The sequence below is a fragment of the Tachypleus tridentatus genome, chromosome 8 (assembly GCF_004210375.1).
Source record: "Tachypleus tridentatus isolate NWPU-2018 chromosome 8, ASM421037v1, whole genome shotgun sequence".
NCBI lineage: Eukaryota > Metazoa > Arthropoda > Merostomata > Xiphosura > Limulidae > Tachypleus > Tachypleus tridentatus.
The window spans coordinates 38,234,036-38,259,308 of record NC_134832.1 but is presented as its reverse complement, the minus strand read 5'-3'; the positions used below and the strand labels follow the sequence as shown (position 1 = coordinate 38,259,308).

At 30.2% G+C, this 25,273-nt stretch overlaps 1 protein-coding gene across 16 annotated transcripts in view; it reads left to right on the top strand.

Moving 5' to 3' along the window:
* Positions 1–25,273, top strand: part of Ziz (dedicator of cytokinesis protein Ziz) — a 264,599-nt gene that overhangs the window by 83,248 nt on the left and 156,078 nt on the right. For 14 of the 16 annotated variants that reach the window (XM_076448312.1, XM_076448311.1, XM_076448323.1 and 11 more), the window contains 6 exons: positions 1,996–2,094; positions 3,195–3,326; positions 11,121–11,310; positions 13,560–13,651; positions 18,216–18,299; positions 23,710–23,859. In XM_076448312.1, coding sequence (XP_076304427.1) covers positions 1,996–2,094; positions 3,195–3,326; positions 11,121–11,310; positions 13,560–13,651; positions 18,216–18,299; positions 23,710–23,859 — 747 coding nt within the window. Of the gene's footprint in view, positions 1–1,995; positions 2,095–3,194; positions 3,327–11,120; positions 11,311–12,308; positions 13,091–13,559; positions 13,652–18,215; positions 18,300–19,549; positions 19,569–23,709; positions 23,860–25,273 lie in introns of those variants that run through there. The other 2 variants (XM_076448321.1, XM_076448322.1) reach the window with 2 other exon arrangements.

Below are 25,273 nucleotides of genomic sequence, written 5' to 3'. Positions count from 1 at the left end.
TTAAGAAGATTTTACTTGCTTGTCATCAGTTGACTTTACTAAACCAAGAATAAACTTCCTGGTGAGGAAAGGATTAAATCTAGTTGTAAATTCAAGTCACCTTTTGCTTATGCAGAATAATCCCCAGAGTTATAGGTCAAGCCTTAAGGGGAACTGTCATGACTAAGAAATCACAAGGGTATTAAATTGGCTAGCAAGAAGCTGTTATGAAACCTATCTGATTTTCTTGGGTATTTTAATCCATTACATGACATAAAAGATCTTAGGATTACACTAAAAGAAAAATAAGACAGGATTCCTCTACCTTTATTGAGGATATGTATGCCCTGCAGATGGTTATGACTTGCAACATAGTTATAATATTTTTCTTAAGTGAATTCATGATGTCACTAAAACAATTTAAATTCAGCCATTTTGTTAAATGCTGGTACATATGCATAAGTATAAATAGTCAGAGAAAGGGAGAACAAGCAAAGTCACTTTTGTTATCTTTTCATGAAAGGGAAGAACAGAAATGAAGTCTGAATTGTTTTTGTTTTTTCTGTAGGTTACACAAGAATTCAAGTTCTTTTTTATTTCATGTTATCTATCTAAACACGTGCACACACCCACATGCACACAGTGGTCGTTTTGTGTTTCTGTTATAATGTGTTTGGCAAACATAATTTATAAGAACGTATAAAGTAGACACAAAAGCATAAAACCATGCATCAGAGAAAAGTAATTAAATTAAACCAGAAATCTGGTTTGTCCAGGACAATTAAAATAAAAAAAACCAATACAGTTTGGCCAAAATGGTTCAGGGGAATTATGAATAAAAACAAAAAGACCAAATAAATAAACAAAATGGAACAGCAAAACAGAATAAGCCTAATATTTCAGAGATGCCTTTGTTTGTGGTTAAAAGGACCAGAAGAATGTGGCTTGATCCTGCTGAAAGATAGATTATTCTTTTTTCACTTATTTTGTTTCACTCTGTTTTTTGTACTTTTTTACAATTTTTCAAAATATTTTTAGTCATTTTGAGTTCCTCATTTTGTTTATCTTTCCTGGACGAACCATCCTGCTGGTTTATTTTTGTATACTCTTTTCACACAATGGTGAATCGTTTCTTTTCTTTCTTTTTTTTTTTGTTAAATGTTATTTTTGAACTTGTAGAAAACAAATCAAATTACTAAGTAAAGGTTATTTGTATTAGATATTATAGAGGAAGTATGTTGAGAAAGACAGTTACAAAGGAATGATGTATATTTTGTTCCTTTTATATTCATTACCATATTATTACACAAAATTTGTATTAACATTTTAAAGTTTTTTAATCCTTGTAGTAGCTACTTCAGTTTTTTTTATTCCAAAATACATGTTATTAGCCATGACTGCTTTTCTTTGGTAGCTTATTCCTAATAATGGTTTATTGAATTTGAGAAATGAAGATTATGCTTTTTATACATTACAGTTATATTCTAGTATAATTGTTTATTTGTAAAAATCAAATATACCATGTTTCTCCGAAAATAAGACAGGGCTTATATTAATTTTCACTCCAAAATATGACACTAGGGCTTATTTTCGGGGGATGTCTTATTTTGATATATTAAAAAAATGAAGTTATAAAGTAAAACTATTAAACTAACCATTTAAAATAAACTATTATTAAACTATTAAACTAACTGATTAATACTTAAACAAACTAGTTAACTAACTATTAAACTAATTAATAAATTTTTTTTTTTTTTATTTCTTCCATCTTCCTGCCACTCTTAACTAGGGCTTATTTTAAGGGTAGGGCTTATATTAAAACTATCCCCAAAAATCACACTAGGTCTTATTTTTATGGGTAGGTCTTATTATCGGAGAAACACGGTAGATGTTCTAAGTAGGATGAATCAATTTTAAACTACAATTAAATATCTTAAGTAGTTTTTAAGGATACTTGTCCAATGGTTCATCAAAATATTATTAAAGATAATACGTGTTTTATGTATTAACCTTTAGGTCAGTACAGTGAATAGTCATAGTGGTATCACCAAAGAAGGTTATGTGTTAAAAGGCCCAGAATCTGGCAGTGACAGTTTTATAAGTTTAGCAACCAAGGTAAGTTGACAGGGTTCAAAACCTTTAGCTCATGTAGGTTATATCATTATTTCAACTTAATACTTTTAATACTTTTTTTATACTTTAGTATATATAGAACACCATAAATGACAGTGTGTGCCATTTAGTCATATGTTTGATATTACACACATAATATTACTAAATATTATGCTATGCTATTTACATGGACAATTTAAACCCTAATTTGATGACAAGAAACTCACTTTGTGACTAATAGTTTTTAGTTGGCTTGAATGGCTAATAAAGAAAATGTTATTACAAGTTTCATTTAGTAACAAATTTATGAATTTTTTGTTGCCTGATGTTGGGAAAACCTTTCCAAGATGTACATTTTGTTACTGTGTTGAACTTGTAATAAAATATTCAGTGTTACAAATTCAAGTCATTACCAGACTTTATTCTGAACCTGAAAGACACATTATCTGGTAAACAATCATGTAACTGAAACTTCAGCTAAAGTTTTGAATGTTGTAACACAACGAGTCTAATAATCTCTAGCACTGAATGATCTTGTTAGCAATAGCAAAGAACAGAAGGTATAGTTAAAAATCTTTTCATATACTTATCTTACTGCAAATATATATTAGGACAGGAAGTAATGATGTGATTTAAATCATTAACAGTTTTATTATAAAGTAATATTTCACATGTGCTTCTACTAAGTATGTAGTCTTTTTAAAAGTTTAGAATCATAAGTTTCAATTTTGAAGCAAGGTTGAAAAATGTAATTCTTTTTGTGTTTTGTAACTGATACAATGTTCCTACTTTTTCTTGTTTAAATATAACTTAAAACTGGTCATTGAAATGATTTCTTTTGATGTAATTTGATATTGTTTCTGTTACAGTAACTAACATGACTGTGGTGTATGTGTTAAGTAAACATTTTAGATGCGAGTTAGTTTTAAAATTAAATTTTTATCCAGATTTCAGCTACATTTGGTATGTGGGTTTTATAATAGCATGATAAGCTGTATTTTCAAATCTTTTTTTTTTCATTTATTTCATTTGTATAACATCTTTAGCTTTACATTATTTGTTATTCAAATAACATATTTCATTTTTTAATTTCTTTATTTTAGTCATTTAAGAGAAGATATGTGACATTACGCCAACAGGTAGATGGATCTCACATACTAGAGTTTCATAAGGATGAACGTAAAACTGAGTCTAAAGGTACAATATGCATGGAATTTTGCAATGCAGTCATTCGAGTGAGTATTTAAATGAAATAGCTTGTGTATTTCATGTAGTATGTAAAAACCTTTTAATGATCAAAATATTCAAAAAATGTTTGTCTGTGTCTCTCTTAATTTTTCTTAAAGTGTAAGGTGAGTATAAAAGTTTTTTTAAATATAATTTTGATACTTTTTTTGTGTTAAATTAGCATTTTTATTGAATTCTTCCATACGTTGTTATTCTACCTTTTTAATTTTATTGGTTCAACTCAGATATGGAACTTTGAGTTATTTACTATTCCAGAACTGCTTTATTGAAAATTTCATGTTTTATTTCAGTTGTTTTACTTATTTTGGTTATTAAAAACTTCTTGGATGATATTGCTTTAGCACTTATTTAACAAGGTTCATATAATTCCTTGCTTACAGGAATGATAGTTTAACATTTGCAGTTGCTTCCTGTAATTTTCACTTGTGTTCAAGGTAAACATAAAAAATACCCATATTTGACAACTTTGCTATTTTGGTCAAAATAGAAGTATTAACTTCTTTAATACTCATTGAAAAATTGTTCAGAGAACCTCAGATTTAGAGAGCTAGCAAATGACAAAAGAAACTTAAGATTCCATTACTAGTAAAATCAAGAATAAATAGAAAGAGAGATCTTGAATCAAGCGTGGTGAATAATTAAAGCTACACTGTACATGAAAATAAGCAACCAAAACAAAGTATATAACAAAATTTGGGTTGATCAAAAAAGAGAAATAGATCTTGATTAACCCCCAAATCCTAATGGATGAGAGAGAACAAAAAAGAAAGGGCTTTGAGAGAAAACTTATTGAAAATATATCTAATCAAAGGTGACAAAAATGTCATAAAGCTGTTGCAAAGATTCTTTAATTTCCATTCAACTTTGTTTGCTGTACTTGTTTTTATAGTTCATGTATAGTTTAACGGTCCATTTTTATTTTTGCTGTCATTATGAAGGTGTTAGCACAAGAGATCAGCAAAACAAAAGTAGGTTTCAAAAGACCCAGAAACTCAATCACTTTTAAACAGTTGTCTATTCTTCTTCAGGAGTAAAAAATGTAAATGTTAAAGAGTATGAGGGTAAATACTATCCAAAAGAAGTACACATTATGTAAGCAGGAAGAGTTTATCAAAATGCTCGTGACAACTTATCACACAATTTCTCCTGCCAAACAACAAGAGTTTGATATTTTCATCAACAAAAACAAAAGAAAAAGAAGAAAAAACATATCAGTTTCCATTCAGTATGAAAATGAAAAATCTCCTCCCCACAATTCACAAAGTAGAGATGCTTATTTACAAATCATCTTGTTCATGGAATCTCTCACATTTAGTGGGAAATAAATTGAACTTTAACAACAAAACTTCCAGATCCACCCAATTCAATTATTTTGTTGTTCAAACAACCACAATTTGGAAACACTTTTAATATTGTTAATGTGTTCTCCAAAACATTATCTGAAGCTGAAATTAATCTTCCTAGCAAATACCTTAATTTTTCTCTTACCTCTAACTATCTAGACAATCTCAAAATTACAACAAACTTGCAAGAATTTGCTCACAGACTAAGTCCTTTGGAATATTTTTCACAAAAAATTCAGTTATGCAAATACTCATAGCTCACAGTTCCGAGAGAAATATGGAGAGAAACCTCTGTTACTTCCATTGAAAATGAAATAATTACAACTATTAACTACAATTACAAAGTACACAATCATCTTTTCAGCAATGAATGTGTTGCTATGATAACAATGTAATATGACAAAGATACTGTTACTAAACCAGTTTACACAGGGTCACCATTGTCAACCTTAACAGAACTGACTATATTAGCAAAGCTTACTGACACCTTAATGATATTAAAGACTGTGAACAAAAAGTAGATGAAAACTACTTCCCAATTTATTAAAACTTTTGATGGAGTATTGAAGAACTTAAAGAAAAAACAACACACTAGTTTCAAAACTGTACAGTTTCTTTTACATGAACATTTCCAGTTCAGGTCACATATTGCCAAAGAAACATAAATCCATTTGTTCTGATTGACTTTTTTATTTCTAATACTGGTATGCCTTCTGAAAACTTGTGTCTTGATGGATCACCATATAAAAGACATACCCAAACATGTCTACCATCTTACATTTGAGAGATGACAAACATTTTGAATTTGGTTTGTGACATTAGCAGTGAAGATCCACCTTTTAATCACTTTTCTGAAACACACTTACTACCTCTCATTCTTCAGTTTAATCTCAACAAAAGCTTCTCTTCTCTCTCCATTTAAGTATTGGTAAGAATCTTACACTGCTTGCTCCAAAATAAGTTAAATCTTGTGATTCTATCCACCTGTGTCAATGCATTCCCTATTCCAGATCTATTGTTATTTGCTATCCACTTTTATTGATGGCAGAATGTTATGATGATTTTTATATGTGCTTGCTGTGAGTTTCTCTTCACTGTTGAATGGCTTTAGTTATACCAACACTTTAGGCAATTCCTTTTTCTTTAAGGCTTGTTAAGGCTGCAGTTTGTTGTCTATTTTTTTAAAAACGAATTCAATAATATGTTGTGTTTATTTCTGTTCTTTTTGAAGTACAGTTTTGTAATTTTCATTTGGATCCCATTTAGTGGAAAATTTTGCCTGTTTGGGTATACTTCCTTCCAAATCCACACTAGCTCCCTGTCATTCAATAAAACATTTCCTGGTAGGAGCAAGCTCTGCTGAGATGGAGTGTTAAATAATACTATCTTGTGTTTTTTCTGGGTGTTAAACAGTTACAACCCAAAGACAGATGCACTACTAGACTATCATGGGTAAAGCTTAAGGAGATTTTGCCTATCCCTGCTGTTCCTAGGTTGGATAAATCAGGGTCTGTTTTGTGTACTGTCTCTTGAGCATTGTTTTTTGGGACTGTTTAACATGTGTCCATTTTCCCTAGTAGAGCATAGAAGTTCTTACAACTAACAGTATTCCAGTTTCGGCAGTGGTGGACAGTAGTTTATATCTTCTGAGTGGTGCTTGAACTCGTTATTCCACTTAAGGATAAGAGGGCAGAGCTGGGTGCCCTCTTAACAATAATGTTGGATGATTTTTCCAGATATATGGTAAGAGCAGGACCAACCTACACCTATACAGGAACCTTATATTTCCAGTTCAGTGATGACTATGCTACCCATTTTTTCAGTCCATTTTCTTCATTTTGATGATCATGGAAGAGGGTCCTTGACTTCTCCTAATTTTTTATGTGGCAGATCCATTTCTGTGCCATTGGTTGGATTCAGTTTGTTCCACATTGTCATCATAATTACAGGAGAGTTAGGATTTCAGTTTGTAATCCTAGACTAGGTAACTTCTGTTTTTTCACACTGTGTGAGGTATGACAGGTTCCATAATTCTGAGTTTGGTTTGTTGATTTTGGACTTCCTCAGGTTGGGGTGAAGGTTTGGCCATTTTTATGTTGTGTGCCTACTCTTCATAATTCCAATGGCTTAACATGCAACATATTTCAATAATATCACACTACAAATAAGACCAAATACAAAGCAGTTTTCATGCCATAATCACTACATCTTGGATCCAGATATGAACCACAGCTCTGTATTTCCATTGATGAGATGTGGGGTCCGGTCAAATTCATGCTCTTCTGATGATGATGTAATTTTGATTTGATTTTCTGGCCAGTTGGCTTTTACTGCCCAGGAATTAGATTTCATATTTTCTGATTGAAAAGCATACCTGTTAATTAATGTGCTATTACAGTATCTCATTTTTTTGTACCTCTTTTCATATGTTTTCTGTGTGGATCTTGCCCTCACTGTCTTCTCCATCTTGTCAATGTCGGATACTAGCTAAAGTGTGAGAAGAGATAAGTGTGTTTTGGAAGTTAATTTTTTCCTGTACCAAAAATATAGTTTCTATAATACTTGTACTCACAAACTCACAACCTTCCTCTGCACAAAATGGCCAGTTTCAGGTTTGCTAGTTGGAACATCTCGATAAGCAAATAATAAGTAATAACAGGAAGCTTGTATGCAAATTTGGGAGAGGGGGAGCTTGCTTTGGGTAATATAGCAGGTTATAATGGCAAGACAAGTGAGGTAAGATTCATACCAATGTTTAGATGGGCAGAGAAGAAAAACTTGTTTGGATAAATCTGAAGTGTGAGAGGAAGTAAGTACAATTAGAAATACATTTTTGTTACAGGAAAATGTTAAGTTTTGCTCTGTGGACGTGAAAGTTTGTGAATCTGCTGTGTTGAAATTTGATAAACTCAACACACAGACTGTTGTAGACTTCAGCAGACTTGTTGTCATTCTTAATCACTTGGCAGTTAATAACGACTTTTTTTATTTAGACAAATGACATGGCAATTGGTACCAAAATTCTACCAAACTATGCCTTTTGTTTTATGGCAGACTTACCAAATTGACTACTAGAAAATTGTACATCCAAACCAAAAATCTAGAAATGTTACATTGATGACATATTTTCATTTTGGTAGGAAATTAAGGCTCCGTAATGTATTTTATAGTTACATTAATTCCAACTATAGATGTATTAAATTCACATTGGATTACAAGTGAGATATACATTTTAGACATAATTCTTACATTTAAAAATGATTATCTGTACACTAATAGAACTTTTTTTATTTAGACAAATGACATGGCAATTGGTACCAAAATTCTACCAAACTATGCCTTTTGTTTTATGGCAGACTTACCAAATTGACTACTAGAAAATTGTACATCCAAACCAAAAATCTAGAAATGTTACATTGATGACATATTTTCATTTTGGTAGGAAATTAAGGCTCCGTAATGTATTTTATAGTTACATTAATTCCAACTATAGATGTATTAAATTCACATTGGATTACAAGTGAGATATACATTTTAGACATAATTCTTACATTTAAAAATGATTATCTGTACACTAATAGAAGTTATAAAAGTTGTAACTCAGTGCACTAAATGAAATATTACATTCAGTGAAACTCTTAGATTCAGTAAAATCTATTCTGACTGCAAGAACTATGAAGGTCCAACTTATTCTACCAAAAGCTTTGGCTATAACCACAAACAAATTGACACAGCTAACAGTATCTTGGGCAATGATCCCTTGAAGCAACTATCACGTACAAACTCCTCCCATGTTCCACTGATTATTAACTGTTATCAAACATTGAGAAACATATCCCAGATCCTGAAAAACACTAATTCCTTTAGCTAAAATCAATTCTTTTCCAATGCTTCTGGTGATTCTTTTTGGAAAATACAAACAAACAAAAAAACTTTTTAAGTTACTCCTACAGTATTGAGTGTTGCCAAACCTGCATATTTACACAACATGCAGATAAATTTTAGATTATGTGAGACAAACCACCACAACTGTGTGTGAAAATTTTAACAATTGGAGATATTCAAATACCATGGCCAAAGAACTTCCTGTGGCTAACAATTTTATATGTCCAACCACACTCTTCATTAAACTCATAGGTATAATATTGATTGTACATCAAAAACAGACAAAAGATATAAGGAAGCTTTCTGGAAAGTAACTTTGGATGCTTTCACATCAGATGGTATTTGTTGACCTAAAAAAGCTCCAGAAATAACTTGTTCATTTTAATATTCAGTATTTAACCTAGAGATAGTAACCTTTCAATTTTGTCTGAATTATTCACTACCTTCTAAACCTGTTAGAGTTAATTCATGTTTTTATTCATTTCTATTTCTTTAACAAAAATATTAATTTCTTTTTTTAAAAGGTAAAACAAAATTAGAAATGTTATCTTTTCTATTTTTTTTGGTTTGAGTTTTCTAGAATCAAGTGCTTTTTCTCTTTTCGTATACTAAAGAATAAAAAACTATATTCCTATCTTAGTCTTGAGTTATTATTATTATTATTATTATTGTTATTATATATACTTATATATATTTATGTGTGTGTGTGTGTGTGTTTACGTAATTATTTTCACCCTTTTCTGGGTCTTTTGAAGTTCACTTCTTCTGTTCCGTTTTTCTGTTTCAACAATTCATATACAGTAATCTGTAAATGTATTAGAATGAGAGAATATTTTGTTATTCTTTCCATTTCTATGGGACTAATTCTTCCATGACATTACAGAATGTAAATTTCAATACAGGTAATGCCTCGATGATCCATGTTGACAATTGAATGAGCCATTGTGAGAATACTTATTATTCTCTAGAATTCCCAGATACTTGTACCAAAGGCATATAGAAAGAAGCTAGCATATGGTACCTGTATATGCTAGCTGAAATCAATTTAATAGTGTTCCACAAATAAACCTTGATAGAAACATAGTTTAACACTATATATAAGTTTTGTTATCATGCCATGGCCCAAAAAGCATAGAGAATTGTCAGTAGAGCACAGAGTTCATATAAAAGTTGTACGTGATGCTGGTTGGACTTTTCGACAAATTGCTTCAGACTTTAAAAGCTGGTCAAACACTCAAATATACCCTAAGTCATAAGACAGAGACAGATAAATTTGAAAATAGGAAAGGGAGAGGCAGAATACCTAAACACAATAATATCAGTTTTAAGTATCTTTGCTTACGCAGCCTTTAAGACGAGAAAGACTCCACTGATCTCAGCGTGAGATTAACAACCATGTACCATATGACAAAAAGTGTCCAGATTTACAGTATCAAGAATAGTCAACAAGAGTGGAATATTTGGTCATGTAGCAGTTAAAAAACCTTTACTTTGATCTCCAAATATTGTCAAGAAACTGAAATTTGCTAAAAGGTACAAAAACTGGATCGTTGATGATGAAAAAGAGTGTTATGGATGGTTTAGTCCATGTTTGAAATATTTGGTTCAAAGTGTAGATTTTAGTTCTTGTGGAGGAAAGATAAAGAAACTTATCTCAATGCATAGCACCTACCATGAAGCATGAGGGGGAGACATTGTGATGGCTTGGGTATGTTTTTCTGCTGAGGCAACAGAAGATATTTGCAAAACAGATAGAATAATGGACCAGTGCAAATACTATGAGATACTGATTCATCATTTTCTCACAGATTTGCTCATTATTGTTAAAGGATTTTACTTTCAAGAAGATAATGACCAAAATGCTCATCCAACCTGTATAGAAATTACTTACTTATGAAAGAATCTGTTGGAGTCATTCAAATGGTGCAATGTCCTACATAGAGCCCTGATCTTCACCTAATTGAGTAAATCTAGGATTTGATAGATCAAAAACTTGTTAAATCAAAAGTTACTTTCAAAGAAACTTTATGGGAGTGTATTAGAGACATTTGAAGTAATATCCCAAAGGACACTTTGATTAAATATGCTGTTAAAATGCCTGAAGGATTGTCTGTAGTTACTAAAGCAAAGGGGAACAAACAAAATATTGTTTGCTAAACTCGGACACCTTCACTGAATCTCTGTCATACTAATTTTGAAAATTAATATTGTAATGTTCCATCACTTAATTAGTTTTCATTGTTCTTTGAAAGTAGCCTGTAACCTAATTTTTGACTCTGTCCTAACACTTTTGCACAGTATTGTATAAAGAGACATATTTGTTTTTAATGGATGTGGAAGTTGTATTTAGTTCTTTGTTCTAACTTAGGAACAGCTAAAATTTCTAAATGTGTTAATGAAAAGTAAAATCTGATACACAAAACAAATCATGTGTAATATCAACTTAAAACTTCAATAACGGATGTTTAACTTCTGATGTAAAATAATAACAACCTTATTATGAAATATACAACATTACTTTCTGAAACTTACAATAGATATTTATATTTTAAGAACTCTAAACGAGGGAAGTTGAGCTTAGAGCTACGAATGGCAGATGGCCATAAATCTTACATCTTAGCCACAGAGAATGAAACAGAACTTTTGGACTGGATGAATGTGTTAAGTACTGTAATTGCTAGCAACAACAGTAAAGCATCTGAAGATGGGAGACGGAAATCAACAGTTTCATCTGATAGCAGTTGTAAGTAGTTGAAAAATACTTAAATTGCCAGATAGAAATTATTTGTTAAAAATTAATTGAGAAAACATTATTTTGGATGGTAGGAGATATTTATTACAAAAATTAACTAATATTATCATTATATGTTTTATTAGAAATTGTATATTTTTTCTAGTAAACAGCTGCAAAAACCTAGAAAGTAGCTTTTGTGAGATATAGTTTGGAAACATGGTTTTATAGTCATCATGGTTCACATGAGTGTTTAAAAACCTTAGCTTAGTTAAATTAATTTTTTTTTAAAATAAGTACTTCAAAATAACTTTTAATTTCAGAATTTTGGAAAAGTATTGATATCACAGTATAGTTTTGTTTTATCCAAAAATAATCAAACTGTTTAAATCATGATGATACAAGTAAGGCATTTGGATGTTTGTTTTTATGTTATCTGTAATAGTGTTTATTTCTTTTAACACAACATAGTGAAATTTGTTTTTGTAGATGTTACAATTTTAAAATTTATTATATACAGTTACGACAAAGTGTTTGTACCCCTGTGGCTTGATGATACAAGTAGGGCATTTGGATGTGTTTGTTTTCGTGTTATCTGTAATAGTGTTTATTTTTTTTAACACAACATAGTGAAATTTGTTTTTGTAGATGTTACAATTTTAAAATTTATTATATACAGTTACGACAGAAAGTGTTTGTACCCCTGCGTTGTGAGTAGTTTTTTCCTCATAACTTAAAAACTATCACGATTAGGATAATGAAAGTATAGTATATTATAAATATTATACTAACACACATCTACATAAATGTTTTATGTAAAATGAATGACAAACTGTTTATAAACAAATAATCAAACATAGGAGGGGCAGAAAGTGTTTATGCGTCTACTTTAATGGTCAGTTGTGTAGCCTTTCAGGTGAATTACTTGATGCAATCTCTTCTCATAGCCCTCCATGATAATTTGACAGTACTCAATTGGCATTTTTTTCCATTCTTCTTTACAGAAGGCCTCCAACTCTTGCAAGCTTTTTGAATGATGCTTATGAACCCTGGTCTTCAACTCATGCCAAACGTTTTCAACTGGGTTGAGATCGGGTGACTGTGATGGCCACTCCAAACTGTTTATATGGTTCCTCTGCAACCAGGATAGCACATATTTTGATGTGTGCTTAGGGTCTTTGTCGTGCTGGAAGCTCCAACGACACCCAAGCCACAAGTTTTGAGCATCATTCTTGATATAAGTGCCTAATATATCAACATACTCTTTTTTTTTCATGATTCCATTGATGCGGTGAAGTCTGCTTACACCAGAAGAGCTGAAGGAACCCCATAGCATGATCGAGTCACCTCTGTGTTTAACTGTAGGGACAGTTCTTTGGAAGATTTCATTCCCTTTTCTTACGGAAAATATAGCAAACATCATTGTGGCCGAAAAGCTCAATTTTTAGTCTCATCTGACCAAAGAATAGTCTTACAATAGATAAAGGGTTTATCTACGTGTTAAACGAGGGTTCCTACTAACTTCTGTAAGAACCTTCCTCTTGGTTCTCTCTGGAATTTTGGTGGGGAGTCTGGAATGAGGGAGGTTAGCAGTTGATCCTGTGAGCTTAAACTTGGCAATTATGCTTTGAACAGTAGATTTGGGCACATTAAGTTGTGTAGCAATACCAGAAAGAGACACACGAGACTTGTATTTTACAATAATTTGGTTTTTTAAGCCACTGGACAGTTGTTCCCTGTTCACCATGATGATCAAGCAGATAATGACAGAGACGGCGCTAAATTGCCAGAAGTAAATTTTTTTACTGGCTAAATTCCAATAATTATGAACCCAGTGTCTAGTTCTGGAATGGTATAATGTAGTTTATTCGCCAAACTAAACAAATTTTACGGGAATATCAGTTTTTTCACACGTTCTGAAATGTACGAACACTTTCTGCTCCTCCTATTTTTGGTTATTTGTTTATAAACAGTTTATTTGTCATTTAATTTACACAAAAATGTACGTAGATGTGTGTTATAATATTTTTAATATACCATACTTCTATTAGCTTTATCATGATATTTTTTAAGTTGTGAGCAAAAAACCACTTGGGACACAGGGGTACGAACACTTTCTGTCATAACTGTATATGTATATGTGTGTGTGTGTATTATTAAACTTAATTCAGTTTTATGTGTGTGTTGAGTTACTGTTCACCTTGTTGTATTTTGGCTGAAAATGTGACCTTCTCCATCTGTAACGTTTTATTTGATTTTAGCTGAAAGTCTAGCTGTTACTCCACCTATGTCTCCAAACATTTATGGGACTCTAAAAAGTTTAGAACATAGCAAAAATCCAGAACTAGTCAAAGTAAGTTTAAATATCTTTTAAAGATAACAAAACTAACATTGCATTACCTGAATTTATAGATGCACCACTGCAATATGCAATTTCTTTTTCTCTGTTTCTCTGTATAATTTTATATATTTTACCTGTTTTTTTTTAAAAAAACAGGTTCATGGAATTTACTTTGAAATCCATGGGTGCTAATGTACACTGGACATTAATGTAATTTCTTGTTATCATAAAAGTATATCACTTTCAAACTGTAATTGCTTAGGCTTGTCATGTACATTGTTCTTGAGAAAAAAAAAATGTTCTCAATTTTGTTAAAGTATGTGTAGAATTACAGTAGTTTCTTTTATAATGTTTCTTTAAAGTATTAAACAATGCAGCATGTGAACAGTGCTTTTTTTCTCTTTCTGAGTTACAGAACATGTTGAATTGAAAATTTCCTGGTGGAAGGACTCATTTTATGATTTACTTTTTGACTGCATTATGAATGTTTAATTGAAGTACTTGATGAAACTTTGTAGAATGGATGACAACTGCCTGTTGTGGAGACACAAGTGTAGAATACGATGTTTTGAAAGTCTTCCGCCTTTCGTCTTCGAGTCAGTGTGTGTGTTGTAGGTGTTGTTGGTCTTTTATAGTGTCCTGGTGGATTGTGTAGAGTGTTATGATCAGTTGGCTTATCACTGTTTCTGTTTGGAGGAGAGATTTCCTGTAGATTCAACCAATGGTAGCCACAGGTTACTCATCTCTAATCTGGAATCTCTGTTTAGTGAAGGTTTTATAGTGTTAATACACCCTTTTGCAAATTAATTGAAACAAATGGTCATTTTACAATATTTTCAGCATGGCAGCTGGTGTAGGCTCGCTGGACCTGCTGATTTTTTTTAATAGTTAATTTTTCACAAAGACAACGTCATTAGCTGTGTTTTGCAGTATGATTGATCTATTTTTGGGATATATGATGAAATTTTGAGGAATATTATGTCATTTGAAATTGCGTTACCAACTCAATGAAGAAAAAACAGTATCATTGGGGTCTGAAATACAAGAACTGGATGCAAGAACAATGGAGGAAGGTGTTATTCAGTGACAAGACTCGTTTTTTTGTACAGAGTCCAAGAAGTCTGCTTGTACGCAGATCTCCAGGTGAGAAACTGAGAATCTCACATCAATCAGCTCGTAAAACATCCCTTGAAGAAGATGTTTTGGGGCTTTTTCAGCTACTATGGCATCAGAGGCTTACATGTCATAGAAGGTATGGTGCGAGGACCACATTACATCGAAGTTTTGCAGAGAAGAGTCATTCCAGAATTGAAAAAGAGATTTCCAGATGGATCTGGCATTTTCCAGCAAGATCTGGCTCCATGCCACACATCGAAACTTGCGAAGAATTTTATGACTACAATGCAAACAAAGGTGCTAGACTGGCCAGGAAACTCTCTGGTCTTAAATTCTATTGAAAATCTTTGGGCGATTTGTAAAGAAAGATTTTGGGGAAAAGACTGTACTACAAAAGATAAGCTAATTGAGGTCATAATTGAGGTATAGTACCGCAATCCAAAAATTAGTAAATATTGCAGTCAACTTATGAACTCGATGCCAAAGTGGATTAATAATCTGAAAAATAAAGGCAGTCATATCATGTATTAATTTGTGAGTAATTTTTGGATTCTCAGAAATAAAATGGAAAACATCGAATGAAATCGTAATTTTCTGTCTTGTTTCAATTAATTTGCACAAGGGTGTATAAAATGATTCTTTGATTTTTCTTGTCTTCCAGGATTTGTCTGTGTAAATGATTCCAGTTTTTTCCCAGTTTATTCCGTGTCCAATTGACATGGCATGCTCTGCAATGGCTGAATTTTATGTTGTGATGAGTCTTGTGCTATTTTTATGTTCTTTTATTCTTGTTGCAAGTTTTCTTCCTGTTTCTCCAATGTATGTATCGTTGCAGGAACAAGGAATTTCATAGATGACGTTTTAGAGATTCTCTTTGGTAGGTCGCTGTTTGTTTTGTACCAGAATGGACCTTTAAGGTATTGTAGGATTTCCTCTGGACTTCTATATTGAATTTCTTGGGTATGTATTTGAGTTTTCACTGAAATGTTGCAGGTGTGGTAGATAAATGGTGGTAGTGGTGGTGACTTTCTAATATTTTCTTTCTTTCAAGGAGTTTTCTGTTTAAAACTCTATGATCTTTTGGCATTCTGTTTTGATAGATGTCCAAATGCAAATGTTTTCTTCTCTCTTGTTTAGACACTGGATTCTACCACATTTTATTGAGGTTGGATAATAAGACTGGAAGTGTTGTTATGTGTTCATGTGGGTGGGTTTTCTATATACAGTTATAGTGATTTGTCTTCTTTGTTTGGTGATAAGTATGTCAAAAACAGTAGACTGTTTCCACCAGGACATAACAAAAGACCCACAACATCTTGCATGCTGACCTGAAGAGAAAAGGAGGAAGACTTTCAAAATGTCGTCCTCTACACTTGTGTCTCCACAACAGGCAGTTGCCATCCATTCTACAAAGTTTCATCATGAATACTCTGCCTAAACAATCTATCAAATAATACAAGTACTTGTTTTTTAATGTGACTGTTTATTCAAAAATACATGTCAGAATATAAAATGATTGGTAAAACTTCTTTCTTTCCATATTAAATTCTTATTTGAAATTGTAGTTTTTCGTAAACTGGATCATTATAGATAATATTGTTGCTGAAGAAAAATACACAGTTATTCAAAAATTCTTGAATTTCTTGATTTTTGTTATGATCCTTTTTTGCTAGCTCTTTCATTATGGCTGATTATTTTGAGATGAATAATTTATAGTTCCTGAAATCACTCAAGTTATATTAACTAATTGTGTAAATTACTGTACAAATACCATTTAATGCACAGAAACAATATAGTAAAGATACTGCACTCTCTCGTTTTTAAATTTCTAAGCAGTTATTTGGGGATGCTTTGGTTAAAGTATGAGCTTTTATTTCTTCATATGAGCAATGTACTTCAGGAATCTTTACATCAAAAATTTAGTGGTACTTTGAAAAGCCTGTGGAAGCTGTATAAGAAAAAAATTCATAACTCTTAATACATACTTTAATCTTTTGCACCAGTTTCCTATATCCAGTGGCAACACAAAGTAAAAAGTTTAAAAACTGATTAAACTGTTGAGAAGAATGTGTTGAATTAGTCTGAATATGATAAAACTGTAATGATAAAGTAAATATTTTATGTAAAATAGGTGTTAATTCAAGAGATGCACTCACATTTATGCACCTATCATTATATTTTGAAATTATATTGTTAAAAATTATTACCTATACTTAAAATGTATGATAGTACAAGTAACAATAAAACTAGTCTAACTTTTGTCAAAATTTTTATTAATTTTCCTGAATATTTTATTAACTAACTCTGAAAAAGTGTAAGAGATGACATACATTACAAGTTGTCTTAGAAATGAATGTCAGCAACCTTTTTTTTTCATAACATGAACTTTTACTTGTGTGCAGAATTTGAAGTAGATATTCAACAACTTTAGAAAAAATGATTAAAAACATTCAGAATATATATGAAATTTATCATAAAATTTATGTTAAAGTAATTTTTTAATCAATTTTAGAAATTTTTAGTTTTATAAGTTGGGTAATATCTTAATGTATTACAATTTTTGTGTAATGTACATTGCACTAGAATTACCTAATTACTTAAAAATAAGAAGTAGGTGAAGAAGCAACAGAGTTTTTGTATCCTGGAATATTCTGATGATAAAATGTTACACATGAATGTGGAATGATCAAACATTCTTGTTAAGATGTATCTAAGTTAAACAGAGATATACAGGTAAACTTTTAATAAGGTTGTGTGAAATTGTATATGTGGCTCAAAAAGTATAGAAATATTGCACTTAATTATGACATGATATTAGGAAAGTAGATGTGTGTGTGTGTATTCATTATGTCTGTTACTGTTACTAATAAAATTGTAATGTTTTCACTATAATAAGTGTAACATGTTTCTGTAATTTTTTTTGAGTATTCAGTTATCTAGGAGTGATTTTAAGTATTGAATTTGTATTATTTATCAAATAAAAATATAGTCTTGCAAAATATTAACCCTGTATTTGTCTTGTGTAAAGGTTTCCATAGGGTCTTCTAGGGTCAGAATGTGACCCCATTATGTATCACATTAAAAATATTTAAATAATAATAATAAAATTATTATTTTGGAAACAAAAACACTAGCACTCAAAATAATTTTCTTTGTCAATCAATAAATAAACATTGAATATTACAACTTGTTTCTTTTTACCACCTAAATTAACAATTTAACACAAACTGACTGAATAGTGAAGCTATAGAGAAGAAGAGTATCAACATTTACAAAATATTTGTGGTCTGTCAAGACTAATACAGAGTTAATTTATTTTTGTTTATCACTTGGAATATAATATTTAGATATTTTTATTTTGAAAAGAGTTTCATGTACATGTTAAAATACCTTGAGTTTAATTTGTTTTTGAAACTATAAATTTATTAAGACTAATTTTTGCATTTGATTGTTTCTTTAGTATGCAAGGGAAACAGATTTTACTATTTCTCAAGCAAGGAAGGAAAATCGCCAAAATTTGTTCACCATATATCCTGATTTACAAGTAAGTTTTTTTCTAATTAATTTTTTTAACAGTTTCATTGTAAGATGCACATTTGTATTTCAAGTTACTAATTACATTAATAAGAACTTAAATATAATTCTAGGCTGGTATTTTTTTATGGTTTGCTATCAGCTTTTCTAATTTTTCAGTATGTGAAACCAAGAAATTTTCTTTGGATCTAGCTTGTGAATTTTAGTAGATTTTCTAATTTTTGGAACATCTATTAGTGCTTTAATTGTCTAACATTAATAGATAAATACTTTAAACTTAGTACAACTTTTTAATTTGCTAAAATTTCACAATTTGTGTTACAGCTGATAACACTAACTTTCTACATGATTGTTACTATAAAGGGTGATTATCATAAATTAAATTACTGTTATGTAAAAAAACTTGTAAAGAAACACAAATAAATTGTTGATTTTACAAAGCTTGGTGCTTATAAAATATGCTTATTGTTTGTAAACTTTGTGTTAAAATAGGAAGAAACTGTTTATGAATTCCTGTGAATCATCGTTTAAACTTCATTTGAAATATGAATTACATTTCATAAAGCTACATTAAATAGTGTCATGATAATTGTTTAATACTGTTAGATCAAAATTGGATATATTCATGTTTAATAATTTTTTGAGAAAAATTAAGATTAATATTTTATGGGAATTAAATTTTAAGTTTGAAATTCTTATAGTATATTGGTTTATTTAGCCAAGTATCAAGTACAATATAAATGATAATAGTTTAATTGAAATCAAACAATATAGTTAGTAAGGAATGATTCAAGGATATAAAAATACATATACTAGAATTGTTTTCATTTAGTTGTTTGTGCTATAATTAATCTTTGCATATCTTAAGTTATGTTAATTTAACTTTGACTTTTGTTTGGTAAATTTTATGATGTTTGCTTCATACGACTTTAATAATAAAAGCTAGAATTTTAGAAACTGGTTTAAACATCTACGTGTAAAACCTAAATTGCTATTTTCCTACCAAAAGCAACAGCACACTTCTTGAATGGCTTAAGAGACTTATCACCAAGATCAAAATTCTCTTCTTCCACAACACTGTTAAGGTTATTCCCATCAAAAATGTACTTATAACTCAGATTATGATAACTTACATGCATTAGTTTGCATTTATATAATTAAAGAGCTATTTTCCATTTATTTTGTCTACTTACTAAATAATTTTAATCCTTTTGTCAAGAAGCAGAATCTTCCTCACAGTCAGCAACACCCGAGACCTTCAAATCATCAGCAAGTTTGAGTAATTTGTTAATCATTCTTTCATCTATTTTACTGGTGTAAATTAAAAGTAGTAAAAGTCCTAACACTGAACACTGAGGTATCCCATTTGTGGTATTAAGCCTGTTTGAATGAACTCCATATATAACAATTATCTTGCTTTCTTTTATCCAGCCACATTTCTGTCTTATAAGCCAACTATACGGATAATCTTTTTAACAAGCTTTTTATGTGTCATCTTTTCGAGTGCTTTCTAAAAATCCAGACTCACTAAATCCACACTTACCTTTAGCTACATAAAGAGTAACCTTTTCAAAGAATGTCAAAAGATTAATAAGGTAAGGTTTTACCCAAGTTAAACTATAATAACTGTCCAAAAAAAAAAACCTTTGAACTCTTCTAATTGCGTTTGCAAAGCATTTTTGTAATTAATATCAGATTTTGAGAAACTTTTCCCACCATTAATAAATCTAACAGATCTTTAATTATTAAGACAATGTATATAAATTTTCCTAAAAAGAAGAGCAACATTACACATTAGTTAATTTTTAATCTTTTGGAACTAACCCACCAGTCAAAAACTAGTAGAAAACTGCTTATCTATCCAATCCGTAACCTTTGTCAAAACTCTTGGGGAAATACTATTTGGCCCTCAAGCCATATCTTTTTTAACACTTAAATGTTGTCTTTACCAGTTCAGAATTAATGTGTTCAGTCTTGATTCTTGCTGGTAACTTTTCAGGTTGAGGAATATTGCTTAAATTTTCATCCCTAAAAATTGAAGAAAAAAGTAAAATCATATTTTACTCAATCATATTTTAACTCTCTCAGTATGGGCTTAGTCAACTTAACTGACCATATGACCTGTTTATATTTGTTTAAAGTCTTTATAGATGTGATACTACTACTTTTTGATATGGTGTGTGTATCTTCACAAAATTTCAGTGAACATTGCAATTCTTTCATATAAAATAAATCATATTTTTAATGAAGTTTTTTGTAATAAACTAAAAAACGATTTATCTGTGAATATATTGAGTATACTATATTTAATATACTTATTTTTTTTTAACAGTCCATGTAGAAAGTGTGTTAAGATTTAAAATACTTTTCACTTTTTGTCATCTCAAAAATCACAAATTTCATTTGTGTAATCTCAAAAATTTTACAAATACATTTTGAATGTTTATTTTCAGTAAAAATGTATATTATTTTCTCTACCATAATTCTATACAAGATTGGTCAATTTGACTAACCTCATAACCACAAACAAAAGAAATATAGTTAAATTAACCTTCTTTCAAAAATGACTTCAGATTGTAACATGAAACTACATTTGTTTATTCTGAGTAGCTTCAAACTCTTAAATGTATCTAACTATATTTGCATCATTATAAATTGTAACTCACTTGGAGAATGTGGAGTTTGTTACCCACGAGTTGCTTGCTTGCATGCCTTGTGAAACATTTGTTGTTATATTGTTATTATTACTTGTTTTAACTAACCTAAAGCAATCCATGTTTTTATGTTTTAGTAACTTCTATAATAATAAATAAAGAATAAACATGAAAAATAAGAAATAAAGTACTTTATTAACATAATATAATATTAATAACATAATATAATACATCATTAGATATATAAACACTTTGGCTTTCTCTTGATTATAGGTAATATAGAATTAAATGTAAGAGAGAGCTATTAACAGATCCTTAAAGAGAGAATGTGATCTGATTTTCTATTTGATGGCTAAACAAAATTGTAGGATAAAAAAAATTGTTTTTTCTGAGCAGTGGTGATTTTGTGGTGAATTATTTATGTTAAATTTCATACTTACTATAGGGGTGGTAAATAAAAAAAATAAAATAAAAAGTAATGTGCAGAGAAAAATGTCACACTATAGGAAATTTAGGATTTGTTTTAAATATTACTTTATAAAATTAAGAATTTAAAACTTTCATACTATTAAAATACTGATTATTAACTAAGATTTTATGTTGTCCTAGTTGGTATAACATAACTAAAAAGTAGGTTTATAAAGTTTTGAAAGTATGTCACTTATATTGTGACAATCACAGTAAATAATGCCTGGGCAGATAGGGTTAATTATCAGAAATGAGCCTTTCTTTATCATTCCTCCAAAGCCCTTCTGACAATTAAATAAATCTTCATTATGTTTTATGTTTTCAGCCAACATTTTGTTTGTACAGTTGTTTGATTTCCTAATTTTTCCCTTTATTAAGTCTATTTATGATACATAATTCTTCAAATCTCTCCTCATTGAAGTCAATTTAAACTTCTTATATTTATAATGTTTTTGTTAATTTTATCCCTTGTTATATTTATAAGTCAATCTGGTATTTTAATTTCAATCACCATTTTTTTCCATAAGGAATGTTTGTCTTGAATATTGAAAAATTTTCCACAATTTATCAGTTACTCATTAGTAATTCATCAGTTTAATTGGCCAATTCACAACAGATAATTATTGTTGCATACCTTTAAATTTTTTTTCTTGTATTGTTTGTAAGCAAAATTTCGTTGACCTTGATTTCCATATGCAGTAAAACATAAAACATAATTCAGCAATGAATAGTTGCACAAAATGTTCATTAATCTACTTCCTATCAGTCATTTCTATATTAGAAGTTAACAATAAATCTAAAATAATATTGTTTCTTTGTAGGCTTCTTGATCAATAAATGAGGAAAGCCATCCTGTGGTTTCTAAAAACCTGTTTCTCTCGTGCTGTAGCTATTCCTAATCAAAATTCGTGAAATTAAAATCTCCCATAATAGCTGAATTCTTTATGCAATTTATGCATTGGTCATGATTTTTTAACTCATCATTTTCTTTTATTTAGGACTGATGCACCAATGTATGGTCTGTGAGATGCTCAGGTCACAATAGCCCACATTTTACTCTTATTCCATTGTTACAACTCTCAATGACAGCACCATTTTATACATGTTTTGTCCCAAGGTTTATCCCTGATGTTGGACAGTATCATTGGCAAAGGTGACACTGTCCACTTTAGAAGAGTTTTTAGTTTTTTAAAGGCCATTGGCCTTTTTAATGTTATTTAAGTTTTTAATTCGTAAATTAGACTATGTTTTTAACATGATTTCTTTTTACGAATTAAAAGTAAAATTAGTTTGAAATGAAATTAGAAAATGGCCTAAGTTTCTGAAAGTCATTATTGGCTACTTTATCCCTTGCATATAAAAGCTTAAGTTTGTCTAAATCCTACTGTCATTTTTCACATTTTACATTGCTGTTTAATTTTTACTCAATTTCTTTAACCAACAAATCCTTGAAATAAATTGCACTATAAGCTTACTTAAAAGTGCTTGGCAGTCTGGATTTTCCAAATAAAACCCACTCTTTACACCAATTGTACCATACAAACTGTGAGTGCCTTATTCCTACACTAATCTTAACCATCATAGTCTTAGAATGGATAATCAATACTAAACACAAGTAGCTTACTGATGACATTAAGCCTAACATTTGAGATCTGAATATCAGCCACTATCTTATTATTTTAATTTCACACTTAAATGAGTTTATCTTCAAAACATAAAGAAATGAGAAATGACTACTTTTTAAAATTTGATATTTAAGTAACAATAAGATTTATTTAAACTGTTCTATAACTTTTTTAGAAGATGAGTACAGCTAAAGCCTGAAATCCCTGTCCATGTTGTAAGCCTAAAGTACATCAGTTAGTAATACTTGTACCAACAAGTTCCAATTATGAAGTTTAATCCTGTTGATAATATTAACCATTATTATCAAATCAACTTGAATATATTTTTATTATCAGATCCTTAAACACTTTAAATAATTTATTTTTTACTATATATATATACCTTGACTTGGATTTGAATCCAAGACCTATAACGTACCGTCAGAGTGCTTTACCAACTGGACAAAAGGGTACTTGTTTAAAATGAATAAAATGCTAGACAAATAATAATAATGTATTTGTTAATAACATCTAGGTCTGCACTGGTATCTTAATTATAACTACTATATTCTTTAATAAGTAGTTGAATATTTTGTTGTTTTTAGTGAGTAGATAGATGTTTGTATTTTGACATGTTACTTAATAAACAAAATTTAGTATAAAGCTTCATTATCAATATTGTTTACGTATATAGAGAATATCCATGTCTTCCCATCTGATTGAGTATGAACAAGATGTTCAACCTTACAAAGAAGAGTTTGGAATACAAATATTTGTGAAATGTGAAGAGATCAGGTTTAGATTGTTAACTCCTCTGGATGGTGAGAGAGGGCCATTGTGTCAGGTGAGGAAAATAATATGAATAAATTATGCCAGTGTGTGTGTGTTGTATGATATATATATGTCAGTTTGTAGACAGAAACTTGTGATTATGATTTCTCATTTTGTTACTTACACAAAAATAGTGTATGTTTATTAATTCTTTTATATTATTCTCTTTAAACTAAGAATTAAATTTTCATATAGTAATAATTATATAATAATCACAGCCTGGTTCATGAAAGATAAAACTTTTTATTGGAACTTGTTTTAAAATATTAAGTTAAAAAGTTGATAATCAAAATTTTGCTAATCATGGTTTTACTTTTTTTTTTGAAAGTTTGAATACATTGAATATCTGGAACTTTAGCAAAAAACTCTGAACTTGAAAAGATTGGATCATACATAATTAATATTTATAGTTGCTTCAGTAATACAAAAACGTTAATATGATTATAAATTTGGGTTTTAGAATAGACTTAGATGTAGTATGTTTATCTTGTGTGACAGACATTTTGTAACAATTATGATATATGTTCAATGTTAATTAATATAAAGCTTGTATATCTTAAATGATTGGTGGTTTATGTAGCAAATGTCACATGAATTATACTTAACTTTTCTCTGGCCAGGGTTTTTTGATGGAAAGATATTTTCTGGACAACTTCAACAGTCCAACTTCTTTACCATGTTTAAATAAGCAATATTGTAATTTCAATAGATTTAACATTGTTGTCTTTTATTTTAGTTTTCTGTAAATGGTGCTAAAATGTTGTCAATATTAATAGCTAAGAATATCTCTGAAATAGTTGGGGGAGGGATGTTGAAGGATAGTAGATACATTACTAGTATTTTGTTTACTTAAAGCAATTTCCAATGTTATACTACTTCATCTTTCCCATATTTATGTCAACCTTCATTTGCCCTCTAGGCTTTGGTAAACTTTTTTTTTTAAAGCACACCAGTGTTTTATACACCTATACTTTTATGTCATTGCAGCACTGTATGCTGATCACATGACCACCCTCCACCAGTCCCATTGCATCTTTCATGCTAATGTAGGTAGCTCTTTCTACCCTTGCACCACAATCCTCACTTTCTCAATTAGCATTTTAGTGTATAGATTTGTGTTTCATGTTATTCTTGTGACTGCACATGTTTTGATTGTGCTTGATCACCAATTAATATCAGTTTCAAGTCCAAATTTCTACTCATTTGTTTTTAGGATGTTTCTATCTCCTGAATTTACTTTGTTCACATGAATTCAAGTTTCTTATGGGGTTTTGATAATTTTCCTGCCATAAGCAGATAGCAGTTATAACACTAGACCTCAGTCTCTCGTTTCATGATGTCTGCTAAGGAAGTGCAGACTTCATTCTCAGGGAGTTCTTGTCATACTTTCAGCTGATGATATATTCTTTCAAGATAGATATTATTTT